We start from the raw sequence: 20,442 nt of genomic DNA on the forward strand, positions 1-20,442 counted from the left end.
CTGTCAGAACCTGACTGAGTGTGCGCTTGGTAATACGACACACACACACACAGAGAAAGTCTGTAACATAAACACACACACACACACACACACAGTCTGAAACACACAGACACACGTACACACAGCAGAAAAGGCTCCTGAGTTGAAGGGAGAAAGCAGGAGGAGCGAGTTAGACAATGATGGTACATGAAGCTAATCGTCAGAAGTTAATGCAAATATTAAGAGCTGAACAAAAGGGACCAGAACCTTTTGCGATTGCTTTTTATCAGTTACATAAACGTCAAGATAGTAGCTAAACACGCACTGCCTGACTGAATATTATATCTAAAAAAACATTCAGCATTGTTGGCAATAGAGGTACGTGTGTGTGCCTGCCTCCAGCAGACAGAATGTCTGGAATGGGTAGATTGTCAAATGGAAATGAGCTGTCTGTCCTTTCAGGATAAAGGGGGTTGGGGATGGGGGATGGGGATGGGGGTTGGGGCAATCTAACCCTGACAGGATATCCGTCTAAAGTGATGACTTCATCCCATCTTCCTGGAATGATCTCAGCTCAGTGTAGTGGGTGGACAAGGAATGCTGCTGGTGTCTAGCACCACATGAGTCACCACAAGAGGAATCTGCTACATTCAGGCCAAAAACAACACCTGGCCCTCTCCAGCTAAAACACGAGGAATTATGGAGAGAGATAAGGCTGGCGGAGTTGATCTCGGCCACTGTATCAAATTGCAGTACAGGGCTCTGAGACTCCAACCTGCGCGATGGGAACTTTATAAGTACAAGTTCGTGGTCCATCAGACCCGGAACATGACCATCAGCGGCTGCTGGAGTGGAACCAAGAGGTGGGACGTGTCTGACAGATATACAACAAGGGCCGAACAGGCAGCAAAGCCACTGGCCAAGAATATGGTTACAGTTCTGCTGAACTGCTCTTGTAGTTGCTGGCACAGGGCTGAGAGAGCATGGGGCACGGAGTACAGGGGTGGGGAAGAGTGGGAAGGCAAGGGGGGAGGGGGTTCTGAATGGGATGGGATCAAATGGGCCAAAGGCCCTTCTTTCTCCGAACCTCTCTTGTGGTTTTGTGATGTACCCCCTTGAAGGAGAAAATTAATGTAACCAGCCTGAATAAGTTATGCCTATATATATAGGGGCTGGAGCCCTTATTATTCTCCAGCTCCCTAGCTTACCTTTTGCTATTGAGGTCTCACAGCAAGAGAACAAACACTAACATCAGTTAGTTGAATGCTACTTAGAATAAGAAAGTGGAATTGAATGACACTGGCTCCTTAGAATTTGAGAGATTTGAAAGTTTCCAAAATAGAGCAAAAAAAAAGGGGATAATAGTAATCCTTCAATTTGATATAGCGCCTTATCATGTAATGGAGACGTCTCAAAGCACTTCACAGAATATACTATAAAGTGAATTGACTGTATATTTGGTGGGCAAAACACAAGATATAAGATATCCGTTAAGAAATACAGCAATGTTGTCCACACCTTACATTTTCCCTTATTTTAAGTTGGTTTGCCCCCACAGTATTGAATTGAATTCACCATCAAGGCACCCACTGGCTCGGCAGAGCCTGAAAAGCATCTGAATTGGCAAAAGAGATTTGAAACTGTGTGAAATTCCCCAAGTCCGCGTCGGAGGCATTGGTTTAAGGTACATTATGCAGAGTAAGAACACCATGTGAGTTTGCCGGAACCAGGAGGAAAGGAATTAATGCACCTCAGTAACAAAAGGAGTAACTGTTAGAAGACGTAAGTTAACACAAATTTGCAATAGTCACAAGAGTGACCCTCACCTTCACTTGGCCTAGATTCAGTTGTGACTCAATAACATTTGGATTTACATATTAAACAGCGCACGGATGATGTGATCATTTACACCATCTCAGCGATCGATGCCAGAGACAAACACTCTGTGTGCTCGATATGATGGACAATATAAGTTCACATATTGGTCTAAACCAAATCAGTCTTTTACCAGGGCAGCACATGCCGGACCAAATAGGACAGGGATAGAGCTATTCACTTCCCAAGGTTGGTAATTGGTTTAGGTAGGGTCAGCTAAGCTGTTAGGCAAAGGACAATTAGGCCTCTCTCTCTCTCCCACCCTCTGCCCAATTGCATTTTGATTTGATTTTGAGGCAGGGAATACGTGTGAGGTTTTTAGCTCAGTGACTTGGATGATCAGGTTACACTATATATTCTGCCACCTACTGTAATGAATACAAGACAGGGATCCTATCTCTGCAACTCCAGGCAGCCAGACACAGAGGCGAAGCAAGGATTCCAAAAATAGAGCCCACTCGTTCAGTGAAAAGCAGATGCTCAGCTCTCTTCGACCATCCCACCCCACCTCCTATCCCCTCGCCACCAAAGCAGAGGGACCCATGTATATACTCAATGGGTTTCTGTCTTGCTATCCTCTCAGCAGCTGAAGACAGGCAAAGGATAATGGTGAGGAGTGCGGAGGGAAGGCGAGACAGAATTCATTGTTAATTTGGGAATTCCTCTGCATCTCATTCCCAATGAGCTAATGAACCGGTCCTTTGTCTTCACAAACAAAGAGAATAAGCTATTTGTATACCTCTAAAATATTTGTTTAAGTGGGCAAGTTACATCAAGTCACAACTGAAGGTTCTGCACCCTATAATGGTTTCCTAACCCAAGGCTGCGACCACATTAAGGCAAGTTGATAAAGCACCAATTCTCGTGTTGAACTTACATCTTAGATAAACCCACAGAAGAACAAACTCATAAGGAAAGAAAAAGAAAGAAACAGAGTACTTCACAAAGCAACTATTCCATTTATTATTTGCTTACAGCCTTTGGTATCATAAATAATGCTTGAATGACATGGTTCATTGTGTGCAAAAACACAGGACCGTATATGTAGTACGTTTTAAATACACTTTTTTTTTTGACGGATTTACATATATTTGCACAACTGCAAACTTGGGTGAAATTATGAACTTCCATTAACATTACAACACTTTAGGGTGAAATGAAATGGGGATAAATATTCCTCGATTCTCATTCTTAAAGGTAAGCGGACTCTGTAACAGAAGATATAATAAAGAAATATATAGCTGCTGGAACTTTTAAGCACTTTTCATTTCAATCAAGTTTGCTTTTTCCAGAGCATGCAGTTGCTGCATTAGTACATCATTAAAGGAAATGTTGCGAAACGCATGTACTGTTAGTACATTAGTTTAAGTTAGTAAATCGGCTGTTAAACATTCCTTACAATAAATCCTACAGAACAATCTCTCCTTTTTTTTCTCTCACGTATTTTGTGTGCCAGGTTTGTTGGCCCTACACTGTATGGCAAAGTAAGAGACTTTGTCAGTATAAGGTACGCAAACTCCCAGCTAACTGAGAAAGTTTTACGTAGCACAGCAACTTGTACAAATGCTCAAAAAGTAAAACCTTCATCCAAATGGAAGAGGGAGGGAATAAAGCAAAAGATGGGCAAAGTATCTATTTCTACATTCAGACATCTGTCTGGTTTGGATACTCTTAAACATAGCGATGATTTTACGCACGTGTTAGAACCAACACTGACCAAAACACTAAACAATCAGAATCTAAAGTTTGTTTTTATAATAATCCTTGTTTTTGATATCACATCATTGAAACTTCTCAAAGTGCTTCACAAAATATTCTGTAAAGTGAATTGACTGGGTATTTTGTGAGCGAAACACGGCAGCCAATTGCGCACAGCTGTGTCTCACAAACAGTCGTGGATTGCGTGACTGCATTTTTTTGGAGGGATTATTATCGCTGGAAAACTCATACTCTAAGATTTGAACCTCTCTCTTTTAGATTTGAACCATAACTAACATATATAATATATATAAAAATGAAGATCGATCGAATCTAGCATGGACTCCCAGAAGAAAGGAAAAGCATAACCTCTCGTGCAGTCTTTGAATAAAACATTCAGAGAATCCGCTGAAAATGTTCAGACGCACTTCTCATATACTGACTGGCACAGCGGCATTAGAGAACATTAAATGGCTCTTAGACATATAGTTTTTTGGGGGGGCTCCTGGTCTAGCGAAATTACAAAAAAATTGATCTATCCTCACACACATTTATCCTGCTTTTCTACATTCAAGAGGAGAGCAAAGAAGCTCTTGTTTAAGAGTCAGGAAATTCATATATCCATGCATTAGCTCCACAACACAGCAATCGCTCAATGCATTCACACAGGTTATTTAGCCACAAGCCACACATTTTCCACACACATAAAGGCAAGCAGATCAGTCACCAGAGAGCAGTAGGCTTTTTAAACCCAGAGGGAAATATAAATGTAAGTTGTTGAAGTTGTTGTTGGACAAGGCTGAGAGACTGAAGTAAACTACAAGCAATAAGAAAAGGAAGACAGAAAGGGATAGTAAGAGAGAGGGAGATATTAAGGAAAACTGAATGAGATCTCAGTTACTTAACAATGCTCTTGTTTTTTTTAAACAAAAGGTTATCAATGATTAAAATCAAACCCAACAGCAGCTCCGGGAAGTGTAATGTTTCATTGGTGTGGATTCAATTGTCACCTTTTAAAGAAAATCCAGATAAAAGTTGAATCCGCACTGATTTAATGATAATAACAATAATCCTTGCATTTAATATAGCGTCTTATCACGTCTTTGAGACGTCTCAAATCGCTTCACAGAAGATAGTGTAAAGTCAATTAACTGTATATTTTGTGGGCTAAACATGGCAGTCCGTGCACACAGCAGTGTCCCACAAACAGTCGTGGATTAAGTGACCAAAATATTATATTTTTAAAAAAAAGATTTCAACTAAAGGACTCAACAGCAGTCCAATTCAAAGGTCCATCTCATTCTCTTACATTAACAGAGTGTATAATCCAGTGCTTTTTTTTCACCTGACATGTTTAAGGACCACAATCTCTCGTAAACAAAGTATAAGAATTTTGTCATTTGACTTGCATGAGTATCAATACTGATCAAGTAGCCTTATTGGCAGGATTCAGGGAGGGGGAAAAACTCTGGAAGACAACTTGCAACACAATACATTACAAAACAATTGCACAAACCTCCACATTCGGCTGGTAAAGGGACCAAAGTAAAAGGCACAAGGGAACGATACAACATTTACAGTGTCACAGACACAGAACGGGTGGGAAAATGCGATACGTGATGCGAGTTATCACTTTGATGAAAGTTGGGGACCAAAAGGGTTATTGACCGACTCAGACGGCGAGGGTGGGAAAGGGAGTCACTAACTCCCCCATTCTCCCAGAGCCCTCACCCACAACACTGCACCCCAACATAAACACACATGCCTGAGTTTGTTGGGCAGCTGTAGGGGAATGGAGGGGGCGGGCGAGGGGAATCATAATGATCACATATTGCATTTTCACCCCATATTAAAATTGTTTTAACAATATTAGAATGGTCACAACTTCGGGTTTTTTGGGGGAAAGAAAGATGTAATACAGAAATTGTAGTAAATGTCACAAAGGAGTCAGACAGTGTCTGTGTCTGGGGTCAGTCAGATCACACACTTGGCTAATCTCGAGTTGGAAGGAGATTAGAGGGAACTTCTGGGGAGTTTTCTTATAATGATCAGACTGCTCTGTGCTGCTAAGCACTGTGCAGCACAAATAATAATACTTGCATTTGATATACCACCTTGTCACGTCATTGAGACGTCTCAAAGCGCTTTTCAGAATATACTGTAAATGAGTTAAATGTATATCTTGTGTGCAAAATGCAGCAGCCAATTGCGCTGAGCAGTATCCAACAAACAGTTGTGGATTCAGTGACCAAATTATTATTTTTGAAGGGATTATTACCCCGGAAAGTGATCAACTAACAACCGGGTTCCTACTTACTGCTAGTAAACAGTGGCGTGTGGAGTAAGGAAACTTGCCTAAGGTTTCGCCCTGCCCGGGAATCAAACCCAGGTCCACCTGTTTGTAAAGTGAACGTTCTAACCAATATGCTACAGGACTCCACAAATTTGCATTCAAACAACTTCACAGGTTGTTAAAAAAATCTATGGGGGGAAGAAAAAGAATTATGCGTATTGAATGTTTCTTTTTTAAAATGTCATTTTAAATTTGTGGAATAAAATATTCCACACAAACCTTTTCTGTCTTCTCTTTTTTAAAAAAAAACTAGATTTATTAAAAAAATGTAAACACGTTTAAGCAAATGTTACAAAAACCAACGACTAAATGTAAAAAGTTGGAAATTTCAGCAATGTTTGGAGCTATAGAGCCCAATTTGTCATTGCTTGTGGTTGAAAGTCTACATTGCATAAACTCTTTTTGTACCGAGAAGCGATTTCATTGCTTATTTGCACTGCAAAAAATACTGCATTTTTTTTCTTCAAAAATAAATAAGGTCAATACCTGTTGCCTTGTGGCCTGACATTGTCAGCTCCTGTGGAAGCTTAATCCGTGACCCTGACATGCAGGTACGTACAATCAATTCAAATCAATTCAATTGAATGTAACCCCATCTCCAAGACCTTTTGCCACCAATCGATTAGAATATCTAGCGATGGTTGCCCTGCTTCCTGGGACATGTGGGTGAGAACCTCAAACTGCATGTAGAGCAACGGCAAACTTAGACTCAGCAACTCAAACAGATAGGCGTAGTTGTGAGCATTGTCCCTCAAATGCTGCCTGGCAGTGTGCACCACACCATGCACCCAGTTACACAACCGCTTGGGCATCCGGAGCACAGCCCCCACCACACACAGGGGCCAGCTTACAAGGTTCCTAGAGAAGGAAGCAATGATACCTGGGGCGACCTGAGAGCCACCATTGACAGTGGGCGTGCTCGTTGCGCTGCTCAAGGCCTGAGGGCCCGCTTCGCTCAGTGATGATGCTTCACTCTGAAAAAGAACATAATTTGTACTCAAGTCACACAAGCGCTGGATCAAAGCGGAGAAATTACTCTGCGGATTCACGGTAAAATAGCAATGTCAGCCTGGCTCAGGTAGGCAGCTCTGTCACGTCCGAGTCAGAAGGTGGTGAGATCGAGCCCAGTGGCAGGACTTTGAATATACATAATCCAGGCAGACGCTCCAATACAAAGCTGCATTGTCAGAGGTGCTGGCCTTCAGGTGAGACCAGGTGCCGCTGTCTGCCCTGGTTATTCAGAATCAGAAGGGAGTTTTTGTCTCTCTCTCTCGCTGTCCTGGCCAATACTTGTTCAGATAGAAAAACTGGACATTGGGGTGAGCCGGACATTGGGGTGAGCCGGACTTGCTGTCACCTACACATACACAGTCACTTTACTGCAAGTATCTGTGAAGCACATTGATACGTTTAGATGCCAGATGCAATCTCAAATGCAAGGATTATTATTATTATTCCGAGCCATGGCACAGAAACAGAGGTTTGGATGAATGAGACTCTTTGGCCTATTTGACCTCAGCGTTCCAGACACCCACCCTCCCATCATAGCCCGAGGCAGAGGCTGCTGGTCCAGCCAACACTCACCTTTGTGCGCGAGGATACAGGGAAATCCGCTCGTCTCTTCCTCAGTTTGTTATTGGATTTACAGTGAGCAAAGTGAGGTTTGCAGTAAAACTTCCCTGAGCAAAGAGATCAGACAAATAGAGTCAACAACAACCAGTGGGTCATCACACGGGGCAGGGGCCGGGGCAGGGGCCGGCACGAGGGGCAGGGCTTGACCATGACGGAGGGGCGCGGGGCAGTTACCTTCCTCCAGGCTGAAGGCGTAGGCTCCCAGGCGCAGAGTGGTTTGGCAGAACTCGCACTTGAAACATTCTCTGTGAAAGAACTTGCCGTCCGCGCTGAGCCTCTCCATGACATAAACACGTTTGTTACAGAAGTAACACACGTCGCTGCCCCCGAGGTTCTGCGGAAACTCTTTCCTCAGCGACGCCTGTGAGAGAGACACCAAGCGAGACGTTACACTGATCCCATGGGTCTGCTAACAGCCAGGAGGATTGCTCTTCAACACAACCAGTGAGACATGGTGGGTTCTCTGTGCTGTAAATTGCTCTGGTTCTATGGAGTTTTCTCCCACTTTCCTGGTCCGACAATCACCCACAGAGGGATATATATTGTGTATAAAAAAAACTGTCATTCGCTTCACGGCTGTTTGCGGGATGTTGCTGTTTGCAAACTGGCTGCTGTGTTCGTCTGCAAAATACAGTCACTACACTTTACGCTAAACCTTGTAAAGCACTTGGGAGATATCCTGCCTTGGAAGATGCTACATCAACACTATTATCTATTTGTTGCTAAGGTCACTTTTGAAGAAACTAACCTTTCTCTATATTAATATATAGTATTTTAAGGAAGACAGAGAGTGACACAGAGAGAGTTTCACACACACACACAGACACAGAGTGACACAGAGAGAGTGACACACACACACACACACAGAGAGAGAGAGAGAGACACATAGACACAGAGAGTGACACACACACACAGAGTGACCCACACACAGACAGACAGAGAGAGACAGACACACACAGAGAGAGAATACAAATGTGTTTTTTTCTAATGGTGCAGCATAATATCAGAATAGACACTCCCCCCCCCACACACACTCTCCCCCCCACACACTTTCTCAAGCTTTGTATGAAAGTGTAAGCTTCAGACCACTGACTGACGCTGTGATTATCTCTACAATCAGCCGCCAGGATGTGGGTGGGGGGCGGTGGGGCGGTGGGGGGTGTGCGCCACTGATCACTGTGCAGATGCTCTGCGGTTATTGCTCACCCGATCCGGTGGGGCTGTGTCTGGTTTAGGTCTGTGATCATTCTGATAAAGAGTCACAAGCACTTCAGCCATTGCCCCAATCACAGCTGATACTTTCCCCACCGTCATCTATCGCAGAGAGAGGAGAGAGAGAGAGACAGAGACAGAGAGAGACAGAAGAGGAGTGAAGATCAGAGAGGAGCGGAGGACAGGGGACTGACTGCCTCGCGATTACCTGCAGCGGGTCCGGAGGAATATGATAGAGAGCAGAAAGCGGAGAGAGATGAGCGATAATTAACACAAGTAATCACGAAGTTTTGCACATTTCGAACTCGAGCTTTTGAAAACCTTTCGACACAATTCGATCTGAGACCACATTATCCCGAGACGGGTTTAACCCTCTGCAATCCCGACGGAACCCCCACGGAACCGGTTGGGAGGAGGGGCTGAGGGGAGGGGGAGAAGGGGCTGAGGGGAGGGGGAGGAGGGGCTGAGGGGAGGGGGAGAAGGGGCTGAGGGGAGGGGGAGAAGGGGCTGAGGGGAGGGGGAGGAGGGGCGTATGGGGGGGAATGGAACCCGGTCTCGGCACGTTAGGGGCACCGATAAATCTAAACAGATGAATATTTCCGTTTGTTTCAGACCAAACGAGGGAACCAACAGCAATCATTCCATCTTAACAATGGACCAACTTCCAAACCTCTCACCCCACCCACCCACACCCACCCCCTGCCATGCCCCCCCACCACACACCCTGCCATGCCACCCCACCACACACCCTGCCCCCCCACCACACACCCTGCCCCCCCACCACACACCCTGCCCCCCACCACACACCCTGCCCCCCCACCACACACCCTGCCCCCCCACCACACACCCTGCCCCCCCACCACACACCCTGCCCCCCCACCCCACCACACACCCTGCCCCCCCACCCCACCACACACCCTGCCATGCCCCCCACCACACACCCTCCAGGTCCTGCCCATTGCTTTAAAAGTGTGAAGACTGACGGGATGTGGGCGTGTTGGGGGATGGGGGGGAACTGTACAATGTTAACAAGGAAGAATATAAGGCGGTGCCATCAGTTCATGCTCCGTTGCTGAACAACATGCAGAGATTGTCCCCTCAGGCGAGAGTACCTGGCTGTGACAGGGCAGGTGAGCAGGACGAGGCTGACAAGCTGGAGGGTTGCCCGAGTGGCAGAGCAAAGGAGGAGAGACAGAGTGTGGGAATGCCTAGTAGGTAAGAGAGAAGAGGTTTGTGGGACGTTGCTCTGTGCAATGCTTCCTTCCCCCCAAAAACCTCACAGTCACTACACTTTACAGTAAATCTTGTGAAGCACTTTGAGATGTCTTCCTGACATGAGAGGCGCTGTATCAAATGCAAGGATTATTATGATTATATTTTAGTTACTGACTCATTAAATTTGCCCAACCCATTTCATGCCATCTTTTCTGTATTTCCTTTTAACAATCTGTTAACTCTGGATAAATGTATACCTACGCTTGGCTGTGACTTTATTGGATGATGAGAGACCTTGGTACACACTGGACACTCACCACATTTCCATTTTTCATCTGACTAACTTGCTGGTCCTTTCGGTCTAAAAGCATCTTTTCTAATTTGCTGGCAGTGATCTTTACCTCATCCATCTGATCTCAAAGGGTCATCCCACAGCAGGACAGAGAACGAGAGGGATAGAGAGATAGAGAGAGAGATAGAGAGGGGGGAGAGAGTAGGAGAATGGAAGTGAGAGGAAAGATAAAAAAAGATATTGATTATTAATCGTTAGTCCAAAGTAGTCACTACACTTTACAGTGAATTCTGTGAAGCGCATTGAGACACCCTACGCACGTAAAGGCCAATGCTAAACACAAGGTTTATTAGTAATATTTTAAGTAACGTTTTGATGTCCAATGAACACAACACAAAATATGTGCTTGTTGCCATTAATAACCAGCTAAGATATTACCATCTAACATTGTTTCTCCCTCCCTCCCACTCACCCCTCATATACAGCACGGAATGGAAACAAAGATTGAAATGTGCATGATACGGCTCAATGCCAGGCAGCCAATACCTGTGCGTGAGGAGCAGGAGCCAGAGCAGAGACTGGAGAGGAAACCATAGCTGAGTCATGAGTGGAACGAAAAGTGTTGGAGGAAGAATGAGATGTGTTTGGGCCAGACACAGGCAGCTGTTAGGAGGCAACATTGGTGAATCAGGGGGAAGAAGGGATTTAAGAAAGAAATATTATTAGAAGTGGTGCAACAAAGTGAAATGTAGGGACAAGAAGCAAACAAGCAGAGATTACCGCATTACAAACTTTGGGATCAGTCTCACGCACAAAGAGATTGTGGCCAATGGCTCTGGTTTATTGATCATTGTCTGATGTCTTCCCACTGCAGGAGGGGTTTGTTCTTCTGGGACAAGAACAGCCCTCGAAGTGACATTGAGAGCAATGTATTGCTCTAAACCACTGGTGAACAACCTTTCAGTCACCAACAAAATCAATGTTCTTGATTGAATATTTCTTCATATTCAATCAAAAAAAATGGAAACACACTATTGATTGAACAAGGATTTACCTAGACAAGTGGGAACATTCTTGATGGGTTGGACATCATTGCTCTAAATTCTAGATTACTTTAGAAATCTGCAAAGCAAAACATTCAGTGCAGCACAAACCTGCTCTACTGCCCTGGACATCCCTGTTTTACAAGAGTTTGCAAATCCAGCTTGTGACAAAGGTTTAAAGCAAGACTCACATGCTCACTCGCACACACACCTGTTGGCTGAGGGACCTGCCCCCAAACAATGCCGTGAGATGAGCTGCTCTCTCCTTTATGCTCCTTCTGCTAAAAGGGACATCACTTTGTGTTAGGGACCTCGCCTTCCTCTACACAGCGAAATTTGGAAAGGAAGAAAGTTACAGGCAAGGAAAAGAAGAGAAAAGTTAGCACATCACAGCGAAAAGGATTTTTATTCGATAGATTTTTGTTAGGTAAGGTGGAGTCCTGTAGCTCAGTGGTTAGAGCACTCGCCTTGCAAGTGCGAGACCTGAGCTCAATTCCAGGAAGGGGGAGACCTTGGGCAAATTTCCTTACTCCACACACCTAATAATAATCCCTCCAAAACAAAACAATAATAAATTGCTCATTTTTAATCCATGACTGTTTGTGGGACATTGCTGTGCGCAATTGGCTGTCGCGTTCGCCCACAAATATACAGTCAATTCACTTTACAGTATATTCTGTGAAGCACTTTGGGACGTCTAGAAGACGTGAAAAGTGCTATATCAAATGCAAGGATTATTATTATTATCAATATGGAGCAAAGGCGGGTAAATGGAGTCAAGTGCCCCATGATCTTATAGAATAGCAGAACAGGCTTGAGGGGCTGAATGGTCTACTCCTGTTCCTACATTCCTATATAAGGGCATTAGTTTGTACTCATAAAGACCCACGTGCAAAGGGGAACACTCGAGGAAAGGCACGCGCTTGGGAACCAATATAGGAATGAAAGAACTAGGAATCGCTAGACAAAAATAGACCACATTCCATTTATTTCACTTTCTACCATCTTGGTAACCATATGCTACAATAAGGAGATGTTGATAAACAATTCATTCTGTATGGATTAGCCTACAACAGAATGGAAAGCTTTGGGAACCTTAGACCCAAAGTTACCTGGTTCTTCCAAGTATACTACAAATTACTCATATATTGTGACCCAAAATATTATTTTCTAAAAGAAATGTAATTTGCATTTGGATGAATCGACACTTTCTGCTTCCACCGTCTCCATATTCCAGCCTTATTCCTCCCATCACTTTACATAGCTTGTTCGATTGCACACTATAAACCACACGAACACTCGGATGTTTCTGCATGCACACACTTTAGTTTGGTTTTCCACACTCAACAAACACCCAAGTTCAGTGTCCACAAACAGTTGCATCCCTGTGGGTTTCAAGTTAGTTGAGCGATAACTCACAATACATACAGCACCTCATAACAAACCCTTAATACGCACGGCACTTGTAATAAGCCCTCAATAATCATACACGAGAGGCGCTACTCAAAGTGCAAGCTGCAGTTTAGAAAACCAAAGAGGGCTTTCGTGCACAAAGGGTTAAGCACGCAGAAGGCAACACAGACTGACAGAGAAGAAGCCGGAGACAGGAATGTGGCTGGTCACCTGGTCAAACCTTTCCTCCAGGCGCTGCAGCCGCTGAAGCACGCCAGAGAGAGCACGAACAGAGAGAGAGCGAGAGCAGGAGCCCAGGGCAAGGGGCTTAGCTGACGCAGCCTCACCATCAGGCTTAGTGACATGTTTAGGGTCTCTGGGTGGGCGATCGGAGCTGGGAGTAGGCTGGGACTGAAAACACAGCAACAGGAAAAGTGACCAAGTATTGTTTTTGGATGGGTGGTGGGGGGGGGGGGGGGGGAGAGAGAGGAAACACAACAGTTGAGCTTCAATCCAAGTCGTTACACATTCATTAAAAAAACTGTCCATTGCACTGGGAGACAAAGGGCATCTCTGCTGGATTCTGCAACCAACTGTTTCTCAATAGACTGGCAGCAAGGCTTGGAAACTGTCAGCCCTGAGCAACGAGAGCCAAAGTTAATAATCCCATATGTAAACAGCAAACAGTATGGACCATCGTGATCAATAACTGATTGTTGCTCTGGTTTAAATCGTAACATGTCAGAGAGTCTTGCTGCTCTGTGTGTCGTGTTATCTGAACCCTGTGATTATGTCAACGTCATGGGGACAGTCCTGAGGTGTGTGTTTAAAGGCAGTGCGTGGGTGGTTTCTTCTCAACTCCGTACCTGCCTTGCTGGTGGTCGAGAAGCACCGTGGGTTTGGTCCTGAGGTTTGGCAAAGCGAGGGTTGGTGTAACTGGCCACTGAGCCCCGGGACAGCGGGGGAGTCATTGGGTTTGAAGGCATGGATTCCTAGTATGCGTTATTCCATGACAGAGCCAGAGGAGAGGAGTAAAGGTAGGGGAAGGAGAGAGAGAGAGAATCAAAAAGAGAAGAGAACTGCAAGACAGAAATCAAACAGGAAGTGAGACAGCAGAGAGTGGGGATGAGACATTAAACCGAGGTCCTGTCTGTCTGCTCAGGTGGATGTTAAAAATCCCATGGCACTTCAAATAGAGATGGGAGTTTCTCTCTGTCAGTGTCCTGGACAATAATCCCCAGATATAATTGGTCACTCACTACATGGCTGTTGTGGGTCATTGCTTTGTGAAAATTGGCCTGCCTGCAAGTGGGTTTGGTTCTGAAGTCTGGCAAAGCGAGAGTTGGTGTAAACAGCCACAGAGCCTGGGCAACGGAGGGTTCATTAGGTTTGAAGGCACGGATTCCTAGTGTACATTATTCGACAACTGAGCCAAAGGCGAGGAGTAAAGGCAGAGAGAGAGAGAGAGAGGGAAAATCAAAACGATTCCTGGGATTCGTGCTCTGAACCCAAACAGCAATTTAGCTCTAAAACTCTGTAGCAGTGCAATCTCCCTGACATCCTCCTCCAGTGCTCAGCCTAACGTGGATCCTTTACACTGGTACATGACATGTACACAGGCACCGAGTGCTCAGGGCTTGTACTCTAGTGGGACATGGCATCACCTTTCGCCAGCTGTACACGGCGCTCGCTCAGTAATACTCAGCTTCTCACCTGCCGCCTCAGAGCTGCGCTCGGTGCATTTTCTTCAAACTTGGCCAGCAGCTGGGTGGCCATGGATCTGACTTTATTTTGATTTGTGGCGTTTTTCATCTCAGTCCCGTTGCTCCTGGAGTAAATAGCTTGGTTCTGAAGCGACGGAAGCAAATCATTTATATCAAAACCAGATATACTGTATCAACAAATAGAATCGTAAAGCATGCTTTCTGTAATAGTAATAATCCTTGCATTTGATATAAAAATCCTTACATTTCCACAACACTTTGTGTGAATAAAAGTTTCCAATTTAATAATTTTAGGAAATCATCCTCACACATTGTTTTGGACCATTTAGTAATTGTGTACAATTAGTAACTGTGTTTGCACTTTTGTGACAAACTTAAATGTTTGTAACAAGGGAGGCAATGAAGGACAATAATCCTTGGTGTCGACACAATGATGAACCTTTGTTGCAGTTCGCTTGTTATGGCAGAGGGTTCAGTGAACCTCTCGGTGACATTATCATACACGCTACATAAACACAAATTGTGGTTGTTATTGTTCAGCGCGTATCCTTCTCTAAATCTAACAACTCCAAATCCTTTTAGATAATTTTTCCTCACATCTGCTACATAATCCATTCCTGTACAAATACAGCCAATGTCACCATCTGCCAACAAACTATCAGGGAAGTAAGAAACAGCAACTGTTGGCTTCTTGTTACATTCAGGGGGCAACAAATTGGTTTTCTCTCTCCTCTTCCCACCCTCCCCCCTCCTTTCTGACACTCACCTCCTCCAGCTTAATGCTGGTCCTTTTCCGCCTTTTGCTCATGGTGTCATTCTCTTCGGGCTTTCGTTCTTCCTGTAAAGAGGGAAGAAGATTAATTATGTGAAACATGTAGAGGAGGTGATGAGGATTCTACAATCAGAGCTGTGTATAAAGCAGTTTAGTCCCACTGATTAAAGAAAGAGCAATTTGTTTTTCAGAAACAAGGATTGTTTGTAAATACACGACTCCTGAATTTTACTTGTATCCTTCAATGTATCTCATGTTCGAAAAAACATAAATTGAATTTTTCAAGTAAGTTAAGCAAATAAATGGGAATAACAACAGCTGTTGGGATACATACAGTTGTCCAGTATCCAAATTCTTCACCCTGTAGGAATAATCGCTTTAAAATCAACCACAACACAACGCTTGGCATGGGCTGGGAAACAATACTATGTTATTGCAGTCACAGCTACAAAGTGCAATGTGATCTGAACAAAGCAGGTCTCCCCCCCACCCGTCCCCCGGCCAGTGAAACCGTGCAAACTCTTATTTCTAGTAAATATTACTCTGTGCACTGTATAAATCTCCCCCCATCCACCCCCAAGTTCTTTGGTTTGCCTGCAGCTTGAAACCTTGTACACTGCTGTATGCAAACTGGCTGCCACATTCGCCTACAAAATACAATTTATACTTATCTGGCACTTTTCACATCAGGATGACTTCCCAAAGTGCGTAACACAAGCTTGCTACACTTCACCTCTGCACACTCTCTCTCTCTCACACACACATACAAATACACACACATACAGTCACTACACTACAGTTAAAAAACAATCGTGTGAAATGCTTTGAACCATTTCAATGACATGATGAGGCACAATATCAAATGCAAGGCTTACTTTTTAAAAAACAATCAGTTGACACAGGAAACCAGACATGGTCTTTTTGAAAACTCTATCCCTTTATTTCGAGATCAGTGAAATGGAGAAGAACAGAACTACGTATTTCACAGCTTACATTCCTGATTAAAATTCACATTCATTACAGATAGACTTTGTTCAATAGCTTGTGACAACGGAATAAAATGCAGCGAGGTTGATGTACATTTTTCTAAAGTATGAAACAGCACCTGTAATCTTCCCTTTAACATTTCACTCTCCTCCCCTCTCTCAGTGCCTCCCCACCCCATGCTAATTACCACCAAGAAATTGTACGATAAATAGCAATCCAGTGAAAAACATTCCCATGTATTTGCAGTAAAATTAAGATCTCACCATTTAATGGTTTGAACGTTAAAATTGTGACATAAAGATTCATTGGTTGTTAGTCGATTGGTAGATCACTTTCCCGGGATAATAAACCCTCAAAAAAAATAATAAATAATAATTTGGTCACTCAATCCACGGTTTGTGGGACACTGCTGTGCCCTATTGGCTGCTGTGTTTTGCCCACAAAATAGTTTACAGTGTTACCTGTGAAGTGCTTTGAGATGTCTCAACAACGTGATAAGGCGTTACATCAAATGAAAGGATTATTATTTTTATTAATAACCCAAGAAGCAGCTCATTTTGCAACCCACATAACCCGGACGATTCTTAAAATGAAACTGAATAGATGTGATGTGTAGATGTGATCAGAAGTGTAATTTTTTTGCCATTTTCTGTCTCCAATGGCAGCCTCCACTTCAGTTTCGAGGAAAATAAATGCTTTTTTTTTGCTTTTACACAACTTCTTGTGTCACATTGGTACACGCTGATTGCACGTTTGTGTTAACTGTGATAAAAAGGTGCATTTCAGGGGGATAATCTGTGTCTGCCTAGAAACCAGAAGGTCAAACTTCCACATTAAAATATCAAACCAGATACGGAAAGCAACAAACAACAAGAACCAACAATAACAATTAACAAACCCACGTGCAAACAACAACAACGAACACGAAACCAACAACAAATAACACGCAAACAGCAATTAACACGCAAATAACAACAACGAACACGCAAACAACAACTAACAAACCCACGTGCAAACAACAACAACAAACAAACCAACACACAAACAACCAACACGCAAACAACAACTAACAAACCCACGTGCAAACAACAACAACAAACAAACCAATACACAAACAACCAACACGCAAACAACAACAACAAGTAACAAACCCACATGCAAACAACAACTAACACGCAAACAACAACAAACAAAGATTTTCCAATAGTGACAAGCACAGGATGACCGCTGCAATAGTACACACACTGATATCCAGAGCTCTGACTTACAATGTCAGTGGCATAGGGAAAGAGAGATGGGGAGGGAGTGGGATTGTCTGTACTTCCATGGCCAGGAATAGAACGGTGTGATATACTACTTTAACTTAATGTCTTCACTGGGGCCAAACTTTGCCTTGTTAATGGAGCCCCCAAAATGAGTGGCATTGGAAATTCACGAGCGAGAGGTTTGGCTGAAAAACGCTCTTCAGGTTTTCATTCCACCTGATCTCATCCTTCGTGTCTTAGCACAAATCACCTCCTCAAACACTCCCCATTCAACATGAATAGCATCATTTCCAGAATTCTCTCCTTTGGTGTCCAAGCAGCCAAAGCGGTTTGGGGAGAGATTCTGAACATCTAAACTATTATGAAAAAGATGCTTATATGAATGCGAGTTGTTGGTGTTGTCCCATCTCCTATCTGTTGCAGATGCTTCTCTGAATGCAGTATCACAGAATGCTACACAAGGCCAGAGAGCTTCCAGGAATCGTGACCAATCACCAGAACATAAACCTATACAATAGCTGCCCAGATTATACAGATTATACAAGGTACAGGCTAACATCATCACAGGGTTGGATGACGAAGGCCCTTTGGATCAGGCCAGCGTCAAGGACTCAACTACCCTTCCTGACAACTTGTTCCAAGGCATTAATCACCCTCTAGATAAGGAAAAACATCCAGGTCTCTGATCTCAAATTGCCAACACTGAACCCGTGTCCTCTCCTCTGTTTTCTCAGTGCCCCATCGACACCTCCTAAACACTCCCAACCCAATCACACCACCATACATGTCCACACAGCACTGCCACCCACTCACACTACTGTGTGCAGTCATTTCCGATCCCACTGTGGGCACTGAGTCCCAGGTGCTGACAAACTGCGTATTTCTCCACAACTTCACACAAAAGGCAATTTAAATGAAATTTTAATTTGTACTTATCGGATGACTCAGCCGCCTCACCAGCAGGTCAAGATTTGCCTATCAATCAGACAATTCACAGACGCAACCAGAAAAACCCAAGCTTCCAACTTCGCTGTTGGCACGTCCCTCCAGCACACAAGGCGGAATCTTCCTCTCCCTCCAATTTTCCTCTCTCTTCCTCAAGGTACTGACCCACTCTGCCATATGCTTAGCTCCAGCACCTCATCCACACAGCAAGTCTTTGTTGATGAAGCTAGACAGTGAATGTTGGCAGTCTGCCCGACTGCAGGCATCAACACGGATAGGCCCACATCCTGGTCTCACGTCCCGTCTCCAAAACAAGCAAAGGGGCCACTGGAGAGTGATCATGATGTGAACCCTGCCTGACAGTGTCCTCCCTGGCCCTGTACACTGAGGGGGTACTCCTCACTGCCCCCCCACCCTTATGCACACCCCCATGCCCACCCACCGCAAATCCAGGTGAGATCAGATAACTCAGCACAGACCAGGGAATCAAACCAAACTAAAATCTAAAACCTTCCAGTTCTCTGTTCAGCTCATAATGATGTGGTACCTTCAATGTGGACCATCTGATGAGAGCTCCCTACCATTGTCCTCCATTCACAGACATTTAACAGAGGGATGGAGGAGAGTGAAATTTAGTTAGAGTGAGCGACAGACAATTCTTATACCACTCGAAACTCCACAAGCTGCCTCAGTGTCTCAGTATATGACCTGCCTTATCTCTTACCTTTGGTGTACGTTTCCTTGGCAATGACAGGTTTCGGAGGCGGAACAAGTTGGATTGTCTAAATGGAGCTGCAGACATTTCGTTGCCGCCTTCTCTATCCTTAATTGCTATAAAATAAACAAAATATGGATTTATTGGACTTTGCTTTTGTTGCTTCCTTGCCCCTGGAGCAGCTTTCTCCACACACACACACACATCCCAACCACCCCATCCCCACCACTCACCCATCCCCACTCTCACTTCTACATTGCACATGAAGGGTGCTCACTCACAGGCAGCCAGGGGTGGAGTGCCCCTGAATAGTTCGTAAAACTTGGACAGGTACATGACCATGTTCAGCTTGTCCGGCTCGCTCACGGCCACCATCTCCTTGCCAGTGGTGATGGGCGAGATTCCAAACTGCTGCTCCGCGAGGTCAAATGCCAACTGGTTGTTCTTGGCAGCATCCTCCTCATTCAGAGAGTCAAAATCACTGCAGGACAAAGGCATGTGTTATCTGCAAGGCCACCGTTTGTTTTATATACCGTTCCAATTTACATACACAAGTGTACACAGCTGACTGGTAGCACAACCCTGGGAGAGGAAATGGACCAGAGTCCCTTTGCCTCACCTCCTCCCTCCCTCACACCCACATCTGGGTCGACCCTTTGGGAACCAGAGCAGAGTTTATCCTAAGATGTTCATTTACCATTGAACTTGGACAGGTTGCAATTGTGCAAAATGGATAAAAGTGCCTCAATGCAAGAGGGTACAGTTTTTCCAAAAATCACAGTCAAAACCCACCTCAACCTCTTTTCTCATACAAAGTGCTTAGAGGCAAGTTGCAAGTTGCGATCCCCATTCAATAAAACCAGGGTCTGTAATTTCGCAAAGCTAAATACAAGGAGGCAATTTAATAACCGCACTAAATCCATGGCTTACTTGATCTTTCACAGCACTTCCATGACTATGTTGACATTACACTTTCCTTTATGGCAGATATCACTTGCGTTTAGATTATGGAGAATTTTCCCAACCTTATACAGGGCTGAACCTATAACCCTCTATCTAAAGCCCAATACAACCGCAGCAACACTTGAACCAACTATTTATGAGTTCCTGGGGTTGCATGCTTTCCACTATAGTTTTGTGCAACATTAAGATTAAAAAAACGTTTTGGGCTTTGTCGGTAGTGTAAGTTCCTGTTGCAGTGTATGCCAAATTGTTGCATTATTGGAGATTCCAGATTGCAAAGCCTTTAAATACTGTACTTGTAAATCACAGAGAAACACAAAGCAAATGTATTTTGTGGAAAAGCCCTGGCACTTCTGTTCTTGTAGTGACAATGTATTGTC

General features: G+C 44.2%; 1 protein-coding gene across 9 annotated transcripts in view; it reads right to left on the minus strand.

The window, feature by feature from the left end:
• Positions 1-2,790: 2,790 nt before the first annotated feature.
• The window catches only part of mical2a (microtubule associated monooxygenase, calponin and LIM domain containing 2a), a 61,564-nt gene continuing 43,912 nt past the window's right edge, over positions 2,791-20,442 (minus strand). For 2 of the 9 annotated variants that reach the window (XM_042341638.1, XM_042341639.1), the window contains exons 13-27: positions 19,381-19,580; positions 19,109-19,215; positions 15,182-15,253; positions 14,405-14,539; positions 13,558-13,683; positions 12,923-13,102; positions 11,511-11,621; positions 10,803-10,919; positions 10,282-10,374; positions 9,862-9,957; positions 8,744-8,851; positions 7,712-7,898; positions 7,490-7,584; positions 6,786-6,879; positions 2,981-3,062 (exon numbers count right to left, since the gene is read on the minus strand). In XM_042341638.1, the coding sequence (XP_042197572.1) occupies positions 3,046-3,062; positions 6,786-6,879; positions 7,490-7,584; positions 7,712-7,898; positions 8,744-8,851; positions 9,862-9,957; positions 10,282-10,374; positions 10,803-10,919; positions 11,511-11,621; positions 12,923-13,102; positions 13,558-13,683; positions 14,405-14,539; positions 15,182-15,253; positions 19,109-19,215; positions 19,381-19,580 (1,738 nt within the window). In that variant the 3' untranslated portion in view covers positions 2,981-3,045. Of the gene's footprint in view, positions 3,063-6,785; positions 6,880-7,489; positions 7,585-7,711; positions 7,899-8,743; positions 8,852-9,861; positions 9,958-10,281; positions 10,375-10,802; positions 10,920-11,510; positions 11,622-12,922; positions 13,103-13,557; positions 13,684-14,404; positions 14,540-15,181; positions 15,254-19,108; positions 19,216-19,380; positions 19,581-20,442 lie in introns of all 9 variants that reach the window. The other 7 variants (XM_042341640.1, XM_042341642.1, XM_042341641.1 and 4 more) reach the window with 7 other exon arrangements.

This window comes from Callorhinchus milii, unplaced genomic scaffold (assembly GCF_018977255.1).
Source record: "Callorhinchus milii isolate IMCB2004 unplaced genomic scaffold, IMCB_Cmil_1.0 Scaffold17, whole genome shotgun sequence".
Taxonomy (NCBI): domain Eukaryota; kingdom Metazoa; phylum Chordata; class Chondrichthyes; order Chimaeriformes; family Callorhinchidae; genus Callorhinchus; species Callorhinchus milii.